The following is a 16,169-nucleotide window of genomic DNA, read 5'->3' as shown; positions in this document are numbered from 1 at the left end:
TTCAGCAGATCACCACACAGTATAAAAGTCTGTCTTTTCTCATCTCTGTTCTTCCCCTTCTCATTGTTTGCCTATTCACAGTGCCTTTGTTAGAACTTTTGACACTGTTCTTATCACAGACATTCTCATTTGAATTCTAATGACCAGTTCCTGAAACCTCTGGCATATATTTTAAGACTTTTTAAAGAATTATTAGATTTCAGAATTCACCAAATCAGGGGAGTACCTGAAGATAGGATTAAGACCAAGAACTCAAATTTGTTAAGAGAATAAATCTTAAAAGTGCTCATCACAGGAAAAAAAATTTGGAACTATGTGTGGTGATGATATTAAGACTTATTGAGGTGATCATTTTGCAGTACATACAAATATCGAACCATTATGTTGTACACCTGAAACTAATATAATGTTGTATGTCAATTATACCTAAATGAGGAAGGAAGGGAGGGAGGGATGCAAAATAAAGAGAGGGAGGGAAGGAGGGAAGGAGGGAAGGAGGGAAGGAGGGAAGGAAGGAAGGAAGGAGAAAGAGAGAGAGAGAGAGAAGAACTCAATGAGAAAGGGGAATTCTTGATCATGACGTTTGTAGAGGATAGCAACATCTCACTGAAGGTGGGAGTAGACTCCAAATTAATTTTGCTAGATTACTTTGCTAGCCACAGTTCTCTCTTTTTGGATTCTTTTCTCTCCTTTGTGGTTTTTCTTCAGGGCATTATCACTTAGCATTTCTCCCTTCACTACCCACCATACTGTGTTTCCCCGAAAATAAGACCAAATTAGACTGGGTCTCATATTAATTTTTGCTCCAAAAGACGCATTAGAGCTGATTGTCCGGCTAGGTCTTATTTTAAGGGAACACGGTATTTGGTTTTTTATCTTAGCATTCTATCTTGGCTGATTATCTCCTGACTAGTATTTCAGTCTAAGTTCATTTTGGGAGGAAAATCTGGCTGCAAAAATAAAAAAATAAGAGATGTCTTAGTCTGTGCAAGTTTGGATTTTAAAAAGTGTGTGTTCTTTCTTGGTATTTTGCAATAACTACATAATTGCATTTGGTATTTTCAACTTATTTGCAAATGATCTGCTAACAGAACTTTAAAAGGCTACTGAAAATGTAGGTGTAACACTTTATTTTCATAATCTTAGTCCAGCACATTAGCATTTTCATAGAAAAACTGAAACTGAATTTTCTTCCCCTGCATCTCATTGTTATATTTCAGCTGAGCCCATTTTTATTGATATTATCTCTTTCTTTCTACTTATACATAAAATGTCTTCTAATTGGAATCCCAGTCTACTACTTCTTTCAATTAAAAACATTAATATTATATTAGGTAACATCCAAGTATCATTTCAGCTTTTTTTTAACCTGAACTTTTTCAGTAAGGTTCTGTGCTGTGTCAATCAAATTATTTATAAATATTTCCCTGTGCAGATTTACTCTTACTACATACTTACTATTGCTCATTGCTTATTTTATTATAGTATATGATATCTTTATCATGGCAATATCCATATACTTATTGTCCAGATTTCTTATTTTCATAGACTGAAATGTTTCTTTTCTAATAATATTATCTTTAAAAATCACATAAGTATGAATTTTAAATAAATTTAAAATCATGAAATTAAGAATGAACTTTGTATGTCTTATTTAAAATATATTCAGTCAGTCGTGTTTATTGAGCTACTACCATATCCCAGGCAGAGTGCTAAATACTGTAAATAAATGAAATCAGCTTCATATTAACTTTCAAACTACATCTTTTCAATGTTTAAAATTATCTTCCACATGTGTACAAAACAATATGATTAGACATTTACACCCCTCACAAAGTGATAACCGCCCTCCTAGTCTGCTACATAGGGAATAGAGTCAATGGAATTGTAACAGCTATAGAAGATGTCAGGGGGTAGTAGACGAGGGGGGTTAAGCTTTCTGGAAGTACGATATTTTAAGCAGCATTACAGTGTTTGTTTTTTCAAAAAAATTCATAGTTTTAAAAAGTTTATCGCATAACTACTACCTGCATAGCTTTTGGCTAGCTGCTACAAGGATATACACACACAAAAAGTTTGAAATAGATAAAACAGTTTATTTTTTTAAGCGTACAGTGAAAATAAGGCCATATGACCAAACATTAGAATTAAATAAAAGGCTGAATGTCACCAGAAAGTCATTGGCCAAGTTGGGGTAGGGAAGGGGGTATGGAGATGATATCAAAGGAAGGAGGGAAGCTGCCTGGCTGGAAGGAACCGGAAACTGGGATACCATTTTCAAGGTGAGTGTAGTTGTAAGGAAAAAACTGAGTCTCAAGGTGAAGAGTGTGGGTTTCAGGCAGAGGACATAAGTGAAGTTGTTAAAAGACAAACTGAGACATATTAAAAAATTTGAGAGTATATTTGAGCAAAAATCAATTCCAATCAGGCAGCACCAAACTGGAAGTGGCTAGGAACGCTCCACTCCAGAGGCTAGGGGAAAGGCTTAGACAGTGAAAGTGCAGAAGCAAAGAAAGGAAATTATTTGATGGACTATAGCTTAAAGCCTAGTTGGCTACTTGTGACTGGTTGTCCTTAGCGTTTTGATTTTGTAACTTTGAGGCACTTACAGGCCTAGATTTTGGTTTGCTTTATGTAGGCCCCCAGGGCATTAGAGCCACATCAGGCTAATAGCCTCCTCATTTAATTAATTTAACAAGTTACAGAGCTGGGAAAATGCAGGGCACGTTTTAGTTTGAACTCACAGTAATGAGGGGGAAACTAGGAGATAGCACCAGAATTTGCAAGTCAGATCCTGTCCCTCCTTTGCTTACGGCTTCTCATCTCATTTAGAGAAAAAGCCAAAAGTCCCTACAAAGTAACCTACAAGCTACTACTACATAATTTGTTTCCCTTCCCCAATTCCCACTACCTACTTTCTTCCTTTCTCCTCTTCTCTAGCCTGGTCTGTCTCTTGTTGTTTCTTGATCAGGCCAAGAGCCCCAACTCAGGATGTTTATTTCTTCTGCCCAGAGCTCTCTTCTACCAAATGGCTGCATGGCTCACCCTTCACTTCTTTCAGGTCACCTTTATCAGAAAGGCCTGTCCTGACCTCTCTATATAAACTCTCCTCCCCACTCCTGCTGCTCCTTATTCCGCTTACTTTGCTTTATTTTTCTTAATAGTACTTGGGAAATATGCATATAGGATCACTAACATCCTATGGATAGATATTTGCTTGTGAATTGTTTGCTTGTCTTTAGCCAATAGAGTGTATGTTCTCTGAGGATGAAGACTTAACGTCTATATCCCCAGGACACAGGACCAGTGCCTGGCATATAACTCATATTCAAATACCATGTTTCCCCGAAATAAGACCTAGCTGGACAATCAGCTCTAATGCATCTTTTGGAGCAAACATTAATAAAAGACCCAGTCTTATTTTAGTATAAGACCGGGTATAATATAATATAATATAATATAATATAATATAATATAATATAATTAATATAATGTCGGGTCTTAAATTAATTTTGCTCCAAAAGGCGCATTAGAGCTGATTGTCCATCTAGGTCTTATTTTCGGGGAAACAGGGTGTTTATAAGACAAAAAAGAAAAACAAGCAAAGAGAGTGTGAAGGAGGGAAGGAGTTAGATATGAGTCCTACAACTCTTGCATTCCAGGCAAGGGAATAAAAATTCATTAGTTGGACGGGTAACCAATGAAGGGTTTGAACCAGGAAGTGAGAGTAAAAACATTTAGTTTAAGAAGATTAGTTTGGTAATGATGTATAGGATGATTTTTTTTTTTTTAATTCACATCAACCCCTCTTCCCCAAGGCAGCACTATGTACTATGGATGTATTTGGTGCCTTTTAAAAAAATAACTTAATTTTGAAATAGTTTGGCTCTCAAGAAACTACTGAAGTCATTGCTAAAATTGCTAAAAGCGAATTCCCTTCCTGTACTTTTCCCCGTTTGCCCCAATGATAGTATCTCATGTTACTATAGTGCATTGTCATATGCAGGAAAATGCCCTTGGTACAATACTGTTAACTCAGAAAGAGGCCTTAGTTGGATTTCATCAGATTTTACATGCATTTTTGTATGTGTGTTGGTAGTTCTATGAGATTTTATCATGTGTAGAAGTGTGCCTTTAATGTTTCTGCATCTGCTTTTGAAGATTTTGACAAAGTGTTAGAAAATATTTAATACCACTTTAATTCTATTCTCCAGATCCTTGGTCTCCTGCATTATATAAATAAGCCCAATGGCCTGTTGTTTTATTTTTTTCTGTCTTGGTATTTCTTGTACCTTTTAACACCAAAGATGCTTTTTAAAATTTTTGCTTCACAGGTATTGACAATTCATATTACTTACCAGGTCTTAATTGTTTTTTATTATTATTTTAAATCAGTGCATTGCATTATTTTTTCTGTTGGTCATTTGTCTACTTAACCCTTCATATCTTTTCTGATAGTAAAATATTTCTATAAAATTGTCAGTAGGCTTCTGATGTTTTTTCCTTTGCCTATCCTGCCCTACTAATTAGAAATATATTTCTAGTAAATGATGTACCAAAAATTTCAGAATTGGAAAGGATAGTGGGTGAGAAGGAGATTAGCTAAACTGTTTCAAGTTCTTTCTATTCATCCTTTTAAAAATAAGACTTCTAATAATTTTAGATATTCTGCTAAGCATATTATTTTACTAAAAACCTACCTTAGTTAGTTTTTGTATACTGTGGGACATACTTGTCTGTTAGTTATTAACAGGCTTTCTAAAATAAAGTGTTCAAGTTAAAATCTAATAGTTTAATTTCTGCACCTGTGCTATTACATATCACATATGTGTTCTATTTGAGATTTTATACACAGACATACATACTTAGATCTTGATGATGTTTAAAGTAATAATTGATGTCCTTCAAAAGGATACTGTATTAATATGCAGGCCCATGTATTACAGCTGAAGAAATACTAAGGTCTATGTGAACATACTATATACATTTCTTACAGGTTCTGAGTTCTGTCCGCACAGAATGGGATCCACTGGATGTTCGCTTTGGCACCAAACAGACTTATCAGGTGTTGACAGTGGAGCACTCCATCAGTGTAGACAAAAAGCCCATGGCTGACAGTTGCATCTATGAATGTGTTCGGAACAAAATCCAGTGTGTCTCAGTCACCAGAATACCACTAAGATCAAAGGCCATTAGCTGTTGCAGGAATGTTACTGAAGACAAACTGATTCTGGGCTGTGAAGATTCTTCAGTAATTCTTTATGAAACTCACCGTAGAGTGACTCTCTTAGCCCAGGCTGAACTTTTGCCTTCATTAATAAGCTGCCACCCAAGTGGCACAATTCTGCTAGTTGGCAGCAGCCAAGGAGAGCTGCAAATTTTTGATATGGCTCTATCCCCTATTCACATCCAGCTCTTGGCTGAAGACCGCTCACCCAGGGAGACTCTGCAATTCAATAAATGTTTTGATGTTTCCAGCAGTCTTGTTCAAATGCAGTGGATAGCTCCGCAAGTTGTTTCTCAGAAGCCTGAAAGTGGGGACATCTATGATCTCCTCTTCCTCAGATTTGACAGAGGACCTTTGGGTGTACTTTTGTTTAAATTTGGTAAGTCAAAGAAGTTGGTGAGTAAGTAAAGTGTTTATGATGGTTATATTATAATTAAGACACTAAAACAAGTCTTAGAAAGTAGATTTCCTATTTGTCATCCCATAAATATGCTTGCCTCTCAAACATTTTATATAGTTTCTTTAAGAAAGCTTTGTGGATGATTTTTTAAATGTCAAGGAACATTAGATATTGAAGTATTTAGAAATTGTGCTAATTATTCATTGTGATGAATAAAAAGCCTGAACCTTCACATTTGATACTTATCAAAATAAGCTGTCTACTAAAAAAATTCCTTAATAAATAGGTGTGTGAATATTTTAAAAGCACTCAATATGCCCATTAAAAATTCTGTGTAGCAGGAATGTAATACTTTTTCTATCAAAATTATTTTAGATTATAGGTGTCCATTGCTTCCCAGATTGGAATTGTTTAAAGCAAGTGTTTTGGAAGAGAAAGCAAATGTTTAATTAGAATTGCTAAATATATTTGAATAACTTTTTTTGTTTCCCTTTTAGATAAAAATATTGAAAAAGATTTATCAATATTATGAAAATTGTATATTAATATAGACCATTTCAATCAGGAAACATTAAAACAAAATTTTATTATGATGATTTAGTTGTCTTTGTAATTTTACATTACCACCTATGCCCTGGAATATATGATATTCTTTAGGTAGTTTTGTATAATTTAACATTCTTGAAAGAAACTCACTTAGGTTTAAAAAAAAGATTTTAATTAAAGCACATTACTGCTACTTAAAAACATAGAAAAATAAATACATTTAAAACCCCTTACAAAATTTGGCTCGGTGGCACGAAGTTAAGTTTCTAAGACATTTTAGTGTTTAGAAAATAGCTGTCAGTTTACTTTGTTTTTTTATGGATCTACTTGCTTCTGAAATTTATGAAATAAATCTAGTGAAAATGACTTGATTAACCTGAAAAATATAATGGATATTATAAGGGCTATGTTTTGTCACATAATAAAAATACAAATAAATCTATTTGTAATGTTAATATTGTCCAAGAAAAAAATGTTTGGAATCTCATTTATTATGAGATTATCGAGGTCTGCTTTGCCCCACTGCATGTTTCACAGTTGTATGTCTTCATATACAACACTCATTAAAGTGGATGTTAGATGTTTTGCATGTCTGTTAAAACACACACACACACACACACACACACACACACACACACACACACCCTTTTATAAATTACCTAGTTACCTGTCAAACAGAAGGCTGTCTGCCCACATGTACCTAGCTTTTCTCCAGCCATCCCTTATGGGCCTACTCACAACAGCTTTTGCAAAAAGCACAGCTTTCTCTTCCTATCTCTAGCACATTTGCCTTCTTACTAAAGTAAACAGGCTCTTGGTGTAGGGATTTAGAGGGCTTCCTGCTAATTGCCAGCTTGTAAACTTAATTGGACTGTCTCCCTAGGCACTGTTCCTAAATCAATTAGGCAATGAGTTGGCTGTCACCTCTTTTTCCCAAGAAGGTCTCTTGGAAGAGAATTATCCAATAGAAGTCAAGCATTCAAATGAAAAGGTGATAACTTCTGCAACTGACATTTGTCACTTAAATTTTATTTTTAATACGAATCTTACGTTTTATAGGATAGGGAAGTTTCACAGTCTCTTTAAAAGACCTAAATATGGAGTTTCCTAGGATTTTAAAAATATATTATAAGATTAATGTTTATTACAGATTATTTTTTTTCTCCTTAGAAAGAGTAGATTCCTTGAAACAGTAGATTCCAACTAGCAGCTCTCTCTCGCTCTCTCTCTCTCTCTGTCTCTCTCTCTCTCTTTTTAAAGAAAACCCCATTTAAATGACAGATTTTTCTTAGGATCTGCTACTAAATACATCCAAAAATTTTAATATACTTCTTGAATTAACACAGTGCTGATTCTGGGCATCCATGTGGAATTTTCATGTATAATTCAAGTTACTGCATATATAAACAGGTAGTTGCATGTGCAGTTTCCCTACTAGGGAGCATTTATGAGATTTTTTTTCATATGCTTGTTATGCAAGCCTTTGGAATTTTTGACATGAAAGGTATAGCTTGCAATTTAAGAAGCTGAGATAGATCATAGTTTAAAATAGAACGTTGTCATATGTAAACGTGGCAGTGGTTTGTGCCAATGTGCTAAGATTTTTGGAGTTTGACACTTAGAAGAGGTCAGTTAATTTAATGTTGAAGGAAAACTGTTCCAAGGCTAGAGCTTCCATTCTAAATCTTTGTAATCATCGATCAAATGCAATGGGGATTAAAAGGCCATCACCACTATTATTAGAATAATTGAAGAACATGTCTTCTTCAGGAGGGAGCTAGAAGTGTCATCCTCCCATTTAGAATCCAAGAAGTACTATTTCATACAAAACAATATGTAACCATAATATCTTTACCTGACAATCATTATTTCATATTTTCACATATATAGACTGAGGTTAATTATTTGAAAGGAGTCCCTAATTATATTACTGAGATATTAAAGCTTCTCCATTCTCAACAGTACCTTTTCAACCTTCATTGCTCTCTTTAAATTCACACGGTTAGCTCCCTGCCCCATCGACAGAGAATCTCATCTTTTATTTGGCTCTTCATTAAGTTCATCTTCTCCTCAGCCACTCACCTCCCACCCAACCAACTAAGCACCACTTACCTACATGTACATAAATCGTCTGATTTCAGTGGAAGAGGAGCCCTTCCTCATGTCCAAGACTAATTCCACCACTACTTCCACTCTGGATCCTACAACATTCCCTTTGACACCTTTACTTTGTGACCCTTCCTGCTCCCCATACAAATCTTGCTACTGTGTTTCCTTGAAAATAAGACCTAGATGGACAATCAGCTCTAATGCGTCTTTTGGAACAAAAATTAATATAAGACCCGGTCTTATCTTACTATAATATTATATAAGACCTTGTCTTACAATAAATTAATACCAGGTCTTATATAATATAATTAATATAAATATAAATATAATACCGGGTCTTATATTAATTTTTGCTCCAAAAGACACATTAGAGCTGATTGTCTGGCTAGGTCTTATTTTCAGGGAAACATGATACTTGATATGTGTATTGCTCTTATTTATTTAATGACTTCTCAGCATTTGATGGTTGATGATTACTTCCACTGTCATTGAACCCTTATCATACTTGCCTTCTGTGACCCCAGATGCAACTTTCTGTCACATTTTTATGCGTTTCTGCCTACTTGTGAAATGTTGAGGCTCTCTAAGGTCCCGTTTTTAGCTCTCATTTTATACAGATTGAGAGTTTATTTTTTTATTTTGCTGTCTCATCTCTGACTTCAGCCCAGACCACACCTGACTCCACAGCCACGTACTCACCTGGCTTGCTGGATACCTCGCCTTGGATGTACACAAGAGGGTGTAATGAGCCTCAGACTCATTACGTACAGACAAGAAAGAGGTCAATGTCTTTGTTTCCAAACCTAGTTCTGTATTCTCCATTTTGGTGGATGGTGCAGTTATTCAGATAAAATCCCAAGTCCAAAGTCATCCTGGAATCCTCTCACCCTTAATGCCATATCCAATCAGTTCTGCCTTCTAAATACTGTCAATAACATTCTATTCAACCTTGCTATCATTAACTTAATCTAGATCTTTCCTGTTTTACCATGATTAATCAGTGGCCCTCTGTAATCTTCTGCCTTCTTATCTTCCCATCTTTGCCTTCCTTCCCCCCACCCCTCAGATTAATCTAATAGTGCAGTTTTGGTCATGGATTCTCCAGCCTGAAATCCTTCAGTAGTTGATAAGCCCCTGTCTGCCTCTCAGGCTTCATCTCCCCAGCTGGGCTGCACTAATGTACCTAACTCCCCAGTCACTCCATGTGCTCTCACGCTCCCTCTTTCCCGTGGTGATGTTAATAGTATTCCATCTACCTAGTTTGCCTCTGCAATGCTCTCACAGAGCCTGGAAAGTTGGGAAAAGGTTAAATGTTCAAGTGCTAACATTAAGAAATAAAACATCTTCCCTCTCATAAGATTTTGAAAATCAGAGGCAACGTGTGTGTGTGTGCGTGTCTGTCACTAAAAAACTAGTATAACCTGAAACTAATTAAAAAAAAAAATAGTATGATTTTTCTCTTAGCAATTTTGTAAGAAGTATTCTTTCTTCAAAAGAGTTATTTTTAATGAGTTATTTAAATATTATACTTTACCCAGGTGGTAATTGGTGGTAATTTATTGCTGGAAAGAAATGTCAGATACTTTGTCATATTCCTAGTCATCTTAAAATTCGATATTATATCATTTCAAATGGACTGCTACTCGAGACAGCATTCTGTATTCTTCAAACTAGAGAGATGATGGATTTTTAATTCAAGTTTATTGAGGTATAATTTACATAAAATTAAATGTACCTGTCTTAATATACAATTCAGTGAGTTCTGACAAATGTATATATTCCTATGATTACCACCACAACCAAGATACAGAACATTTCCATCACCCCCCAAAATTCTCTCAGGCCATTTGCAGTCAATCCCTGTCCCCTTCAAAGCTGAAGAGCATTGATCCAGTTTCTGTTATGACATACTAGATTTGCTTTTTCTAGAATTTCATAGAAATGAACTCATAAAATACTCTTTTGTGTCTTGCTTTCTCTCGGCATGTGAAAATCTTTCCTATTGGTGTGCATATCTGTAAATCTGCCTTTACTGAGTAGTATTCCATTATATAGATAAACCACAATTTGTGTATCTTTTCACATGTTGATGGACTTTTGGGTTGTTTCCAGATCGAAGCTAATGTACAGGTCTTTGTATGGACATATATCTTAATTTCTCTTGGGAATAACCTAAGAGTAGAATGGCTGTGCCATATGCTAAGTGTATGTTTAACTTAAGAAGCAATGGACTATTCTGGAGTTGCAGTTGCTCCACATCCTCAGTAACACTTGACATTAATGGTCTTCTTAATTTAAGCCATTCTAGTGGGTGTGTAGTGATGTTAATTTGCATTTCCCTGATGACTATTAGAGCTGAGCATCTTTTTCTGAGCTTATTTGCCATGTATCTTCTCTGATGAAGTATAGCTTCAAATATTTTGCCCAAATTTAATTTGATTATTTATTACTGAATAGTAAGAGTTTTTGTATATTCTGAATATAAGTCTTTTGTAAGATACTAGCATTGTGAATATTGTCTTCCAGCCTGTACTTTACCTTTTCATGGTCTTAACAGTGTTTTAGGTAGCAGAAGTTTTTAACTTCAATGAAAACCAGTTCTTAAATTTCTTTATTTTATGGCTTCTGCTTTTTTATGGCCTAAGATATCTTTGTCTAATCCTGTTTTCTTCTAGAAGTTTTATTGTTTTAGTTCTTACAGTTAGGTCTATGGTCTATTTCAAATTAATATTTTTCATATGGTGTGAGGCATGGGTTGAAATTAATTTTTTAATATAAATATTCAATTGTTCCAGCACCAACTGTTGGAAAGATGATCCCTTCTCCATGGAATTACCTTGACCCTATGTATGTGTGTCTATGAATAGACTGTTTTCTCTTTCACTGATCTAGATGTCTGTACTTAAAGGAGTACCACACTGTCTTAATTACTGTGATTTTACAGAAGTCTTGAAATCAGATTCTATGAGTCCTCCAACTTTGTTCTTCTATTTCAAAATTGTTTTGGCTATTCTAGATATTTGAATTTCTATATAAATTTTAAAACCGACTTGTCAGTTTCTGCAAAAACACCTCATAGATTTTTGATTGGGATTATTTTGAATCTATAGATCAATTTGGGGTGGAATAACAATTTAACAATATTGAGTTTCCTGGTCTATAACCACAGTATTTGTCTCCATTTGTTCAGGTATTCTTTAATTTCTCTCAGTAGTGTTTTAAGTGTAAAGATCTTGTACATATTTTGTTCATGTTTTTGGATGCTGTTAAAATAGTATTCTTAATTACAGTTTTTAATTGTTCATTGGGATTATATACAAATAAAAATTTAAAATATAACCATGTATCTTAGAACCCTTTTAAATTCATGTCTTACCTCTAGGAACTTTTTCATAGATTCCATAGGATTTTCTATATAGATGATTATGACAACTGCAATTAAAAATAGTTTTACATCTTCTTATCCGACCTGCATGCCTTTTATTTTGTTTCTTCCCTTATTATACTAGCTTGTTCCTCCAGTATATATTAGATAGAAATGGCAAGAAAAGACATTCTTGCTTTGTTTCCAATCTTTAATGGAAAGCATTTAATCTTTCACTATAAGTATGATGTTATTAGGTTAAGGAAGTCCCCTTCCATTCCTTGTCTGCTGAGATGTCTTGAGTGGATGTTGAATTTTTTTCAAGTGCTTTTTCTGCATCTATTGAAGTGATTACATGGTAGGGAAGGGGTTGTCACATAGTGAATTGTATTGATTATTTTTAGATGTTTCAGCAGCCTCGTGTTTGTGGGACAAATCTCTCTTGTTCATGATGTATTATCTATTTAATATATTACTGTTTGGCTAATATTTTGCTAATAGTTTTTGTATCTGTTTATGGGAGATATTGGTATGTAGTTTTCTTTTCCTTTTCCTGTAATATTTTTGTCATTTTTGGTATCAGTATAATGCTAACATCATGAAATAAGTTGGGAACTGTTCCCTCTGCTTACATTTTGAGTTTTGTAGAATTGATATCATTTCCTCTTTAGTTTGAGGGAATTGACCAGTGAAGGCATCTGGATATGCAGGTTGTGTGTGTACATGTATTTAAAAGTTTTGTTTCTTTTTTTTTAACTACAAATTCAAATCCAAATAATGAAGGTTATCTATTCCTTTTTGAATGAGCATTGATAGTTTTAAGTCTTTCAAGGAACCATTTCATTTATTTTTATTTGTGTATAGTTATATCCACTCATTTTTTAATGTCTAGTTCTGTAGTGATTATTCTTGATATTGGTAAGTTGTATCTTCTCTCTCTTTTTCTCAATTTAGGCAGAGGTTGGTCAATTTTACTGATCGTTTCAAAGAATCAGCTTTTGAGTTCCTCTCTTTTCCCTAGTCTTTGTTTAGTTTCTATTTCTTATTTTTATTATTTCCTTTTATTTTAGGACAATTTACTCTTCTTTCCTTAGGTTCATATTGTGGAAGGTTGGATTGTTGATTTTAGACCTTTCTTCTTTTCTAATTGAAGCATTTAAAGCTAGAAATTTCCCTCTAGGTACTGCCATAATCACATCTTACAAATTTTGATGTTATACGAGTATTTTAATTTTTATTTATTTCAAAATATTTTCTAATTTACTTTGCAATTTCTTCTTTGACTCATAGATTATTTGGAAGAATGTTTGTTAATTTCTAAATATTTGGATATTTTCCAGGTATCTTTCTGTATTGATATCTAATTCTGTTGTGGTCAGAGAATGTACTCTGTATTAGTTTAAAACATTTAAATTTACTGAGGTTTGTTTTATCACTCAGAATATGCCCCATCTTGGTTGATGTTCTTTGTATACTTAAAAGGAATGTGTATTCTGTTGTTGTGGGAAGTGTTTTATATATGTCAATTAGGTCAAAATCACTGATAGTGTTATTCAAGTATTTTCTGTTTTTACTGATTTTCTGTGTATGTGTTCTCTCAACTAATGAGAGAGAAGTGCTGAAATTTCCAACTATAGTTGTAGAATTGACTTTTTCTCCTTTTAGTTCTATCAGTTTTTGCTTTATTATTTCAGAGCTCTGTTGTTAGGTGCATTTAGATTATCTTCATGAATTTTCAACTCTTTATTATAAAGGAGTAGAATTTTAGGTTAACTCATTTTTCTCTCTCAACATTTAAAAAATGTCTTGCTGTTGTCTGCTGGCTTGCGTAATTTCAGAATTAAAATTTGCAGTTCATATCTTTGTACATTATGTGTCCTTTTTTGGCTACTTTTAAAGATTTTTCTCTATCACATTTTGCACAATTTGATTTTGTTTATATTATATGTTAGCTTTTCTTCTCAAAAGTCAGTTCTTTTTTTTTGCGAGAAGTATTGCATAGGCTATAGATACAGTCAACAGATTTTCAGATATTTTCAGTTTCCTGCAAAGTTTCTACACATTAATATCTACTGCTAAGGAACCACCCTGATTTATGAGGACTTCCCGTGCTTGACTGCAGGCTAATGAAGGTTTTTGGACAGTAGCATTCATGGATTCTACCAACACAACAAAGAATAGTAAAGTTTTATTGCTCAGTAGTCAAGGCAATTCCCCAGATTCGCTATCAAGCTGAGTCCTGCTAGACATAGCACAAGTTCACATTTTGATGTGACCAGAAGTTACTACGAAGCATTTTGGCATTTTTCTCATGCACTAATATATTTTTTAAAATCCTGAAACCTATAACTATTGCAGTTAGATGATGATGATGATGATGCTAGTAATGAAAAGAATTGCAGTAATACTTTATGTACTTTACAGCTTATAAATAGTTTCACATACATTTTCTCATTTAGCTTTATGATTATTTGTACCGAGAAGTTTTTGTAGACTCTCTCAAATCCATAAACATTGGCTGAAGAAAAAAATATTTTATAACCGGACATTTTGAAAAAAATTTTTAAAATAACAACCTGCTTAAAAGCCCTAGTGTTTATTGTCATTTAATTACACAGAAATTGTTAGTTTCAAATGAGATAAGCCAGGTCTCATTTAAAATAAAACTAGAACAGAATACTCCCCCATGTGTTTTGTGTTCTTGTTCCTCTAAGATTAGAAGTGGATTTTCTTTCATTTTAAAAGGATAAACAAATGTATTTATAATTTACCAAGGTATTTTATAACAAATATTAGTTGTGAAGGGGATCAAAGCAGGATTAATACTGCTATTGATTAAAGTAATTTCTTACTTTAATAGAAGAGAATAATCTCTTAATGCCAATTTAAAATAAATTGGTATGTGGTATCTATGAAGAAACTATCAATTGAGAGTACCCATTAATAAAAACAGTTAAAAGCATTTATATAGTCACATTATATTTGTCATGGGTATTTGTACCTACCCACCCCCCCAAGTACATGGGCTAAAGACTAGATACAATTTAGAACTAATGATAGTCAATAATAATTTTGTTCACATCAAAATCCTGTTTTTAAATGTATATACCATGTTTCTCCGAAAATAAGATCTAGCCGGGCAATCAGCTCTAATGTGTCCTTTGGAGCAAAAATTAATATAAGACCTGGTATATATTATGTTATGTCATGTTATATTATGTTATGTCATATTATTTATATCATGTTATGTTATATCATATCATATCATATCATATCATATCATATCATATCATATCATATCAAAGACCCGGTCTTATGTTATAGTAAAATAAGATCAGGTCTTATATTAATTTTTGCTCCAAAAGATGCATTAGAGCTGATGACTGGCTAGGTCTTATTTTCGGGGAAACACGGTAACAGAGGCCTAAACAATTGATGGGAAAAATAGAGTTAGCTATTATGGTCTACCTAAAAATTCATCTCATGCTTATTCACTTTTATTCTAAGCAGTTTGATTATGGAGAGTATAAATTAGTTAACATGTGCTGAAATGATTAGGGTAAGCTAGATAGAGTTGGTAGTGTTATTTAAAATGAAGATTTAACCGCAGAGCCATATTATTCTTGGACCCACAAATGCCACATTTCTAGCACTTATGCAAGAAATGGTTACTGTATTTTTCCTTTATAGAAAAGTTAACTCTGTTTTTGTTATTCTACTTTTTATTGTTAAAGGATTTACTTGATTTTACGTTTTTTTTGTGGCAGGTATCTTCACGCGAGGACAGCTGGGCCTGGTAGACATCGTCTCCCAGTACCTTCACTATGATGAGATCTATGAGGCGATAAACATACTGAGCAGTATGAACTGGGACACACTGGGCCACCAGTGCTTTATCAGCATGAGTGCCATTGTAAACCATCTTCTTAGACAAAAGCTCACTCCAGAAAGAGAAGGTCAGACTTGAAATATATTTCATAAATGGGATTTTGTATACATGAAGTACATTTTATTGAATCAGTTATTTTTTGAGGATTTTTGAGTTATGTTATTGGAGATTATAAGACAAAAATGTTAATGCCCTATTAAAACTAGCAAGATCAGATACCAGATAATTACTCCCATATGGTACTTAATGTATGGTATTTATCAACATAAAGAACAACTTTTCTGTTATGTACCTGTGTTGGAACTCACAATGCAATCATTGTGTATTTCAGCCTAAGTTCACGTGTGGAATATACTCAGATTTCAAACTTTGATCAAGAATTTCATGTACTCTCTAGAGTCTGGTAGACAAAGGGTCCCAAACAAAGGTCCTTATTCTTCCTTCACTTTAGACATCAATATTTTTCTCTTCACACCCCAAGTCCTTTGTCCAGACAATAGTCCTTACCAGTGTGTGTGTGTGTGTGTGTGTGTGTGTGTGTGTGTGTGTGTGTCAGTGTCAGAATTGTAGCCCAGGCTGCTCCTTGTTTTCATTCTAGCTTGCAGTTCTGATACCCCCTACCTTCTGCCTGCTT

General features: G+C 34.0%; 1 protein-coding gene across 12 annotated transcripts in view; it reads left to right on the top strand.

Annotated features, from left to right (window-relative positions):
* The window catches only part of WDPCP (WD repeat containing planar cell polarity effector), a 385,676-nt gene that overhangs the window by 216,442 nt on the left and 153,065 nt on the right, over positions 1–16,169 (top strand). For all 12 annotated transcript variants that reach the window (XM_074332051.1, XM_074332049.1, XM_019717842.2 and 9 more), the window contains 2 exons: positions 4,997–5,606; positions 15,414–15,602. In XM_074332051.1, coding sequence (XP_074188152.1) covers positions 4,997–5,606; positions 15,414–15,602 — 799 coding nt within the window. The remainder of the gene's footprint in view (positions 1–4,996; positions 5,607–15,413; positions 15,603–16,169) is intronic.

Source organism: Rhinolophus sinicus, linkage group LG05 (assembly GCF_036562045.2).
Source record: "Rhinolophus sinicus isolate RSC01 linkage group LG05, ASM3656204v1, whole genome shotgun sequence".
NCBI classification, from domain to species: Eukaryota; Metazoa; Chordata; class Mammalia; order Chiroptera; family Rhinolophidae; genus Rhinolophus; species Rhinolophus sinicus.
This window is presented reverse-complemented; position numbering and strand designations above follow the sequence as displayed.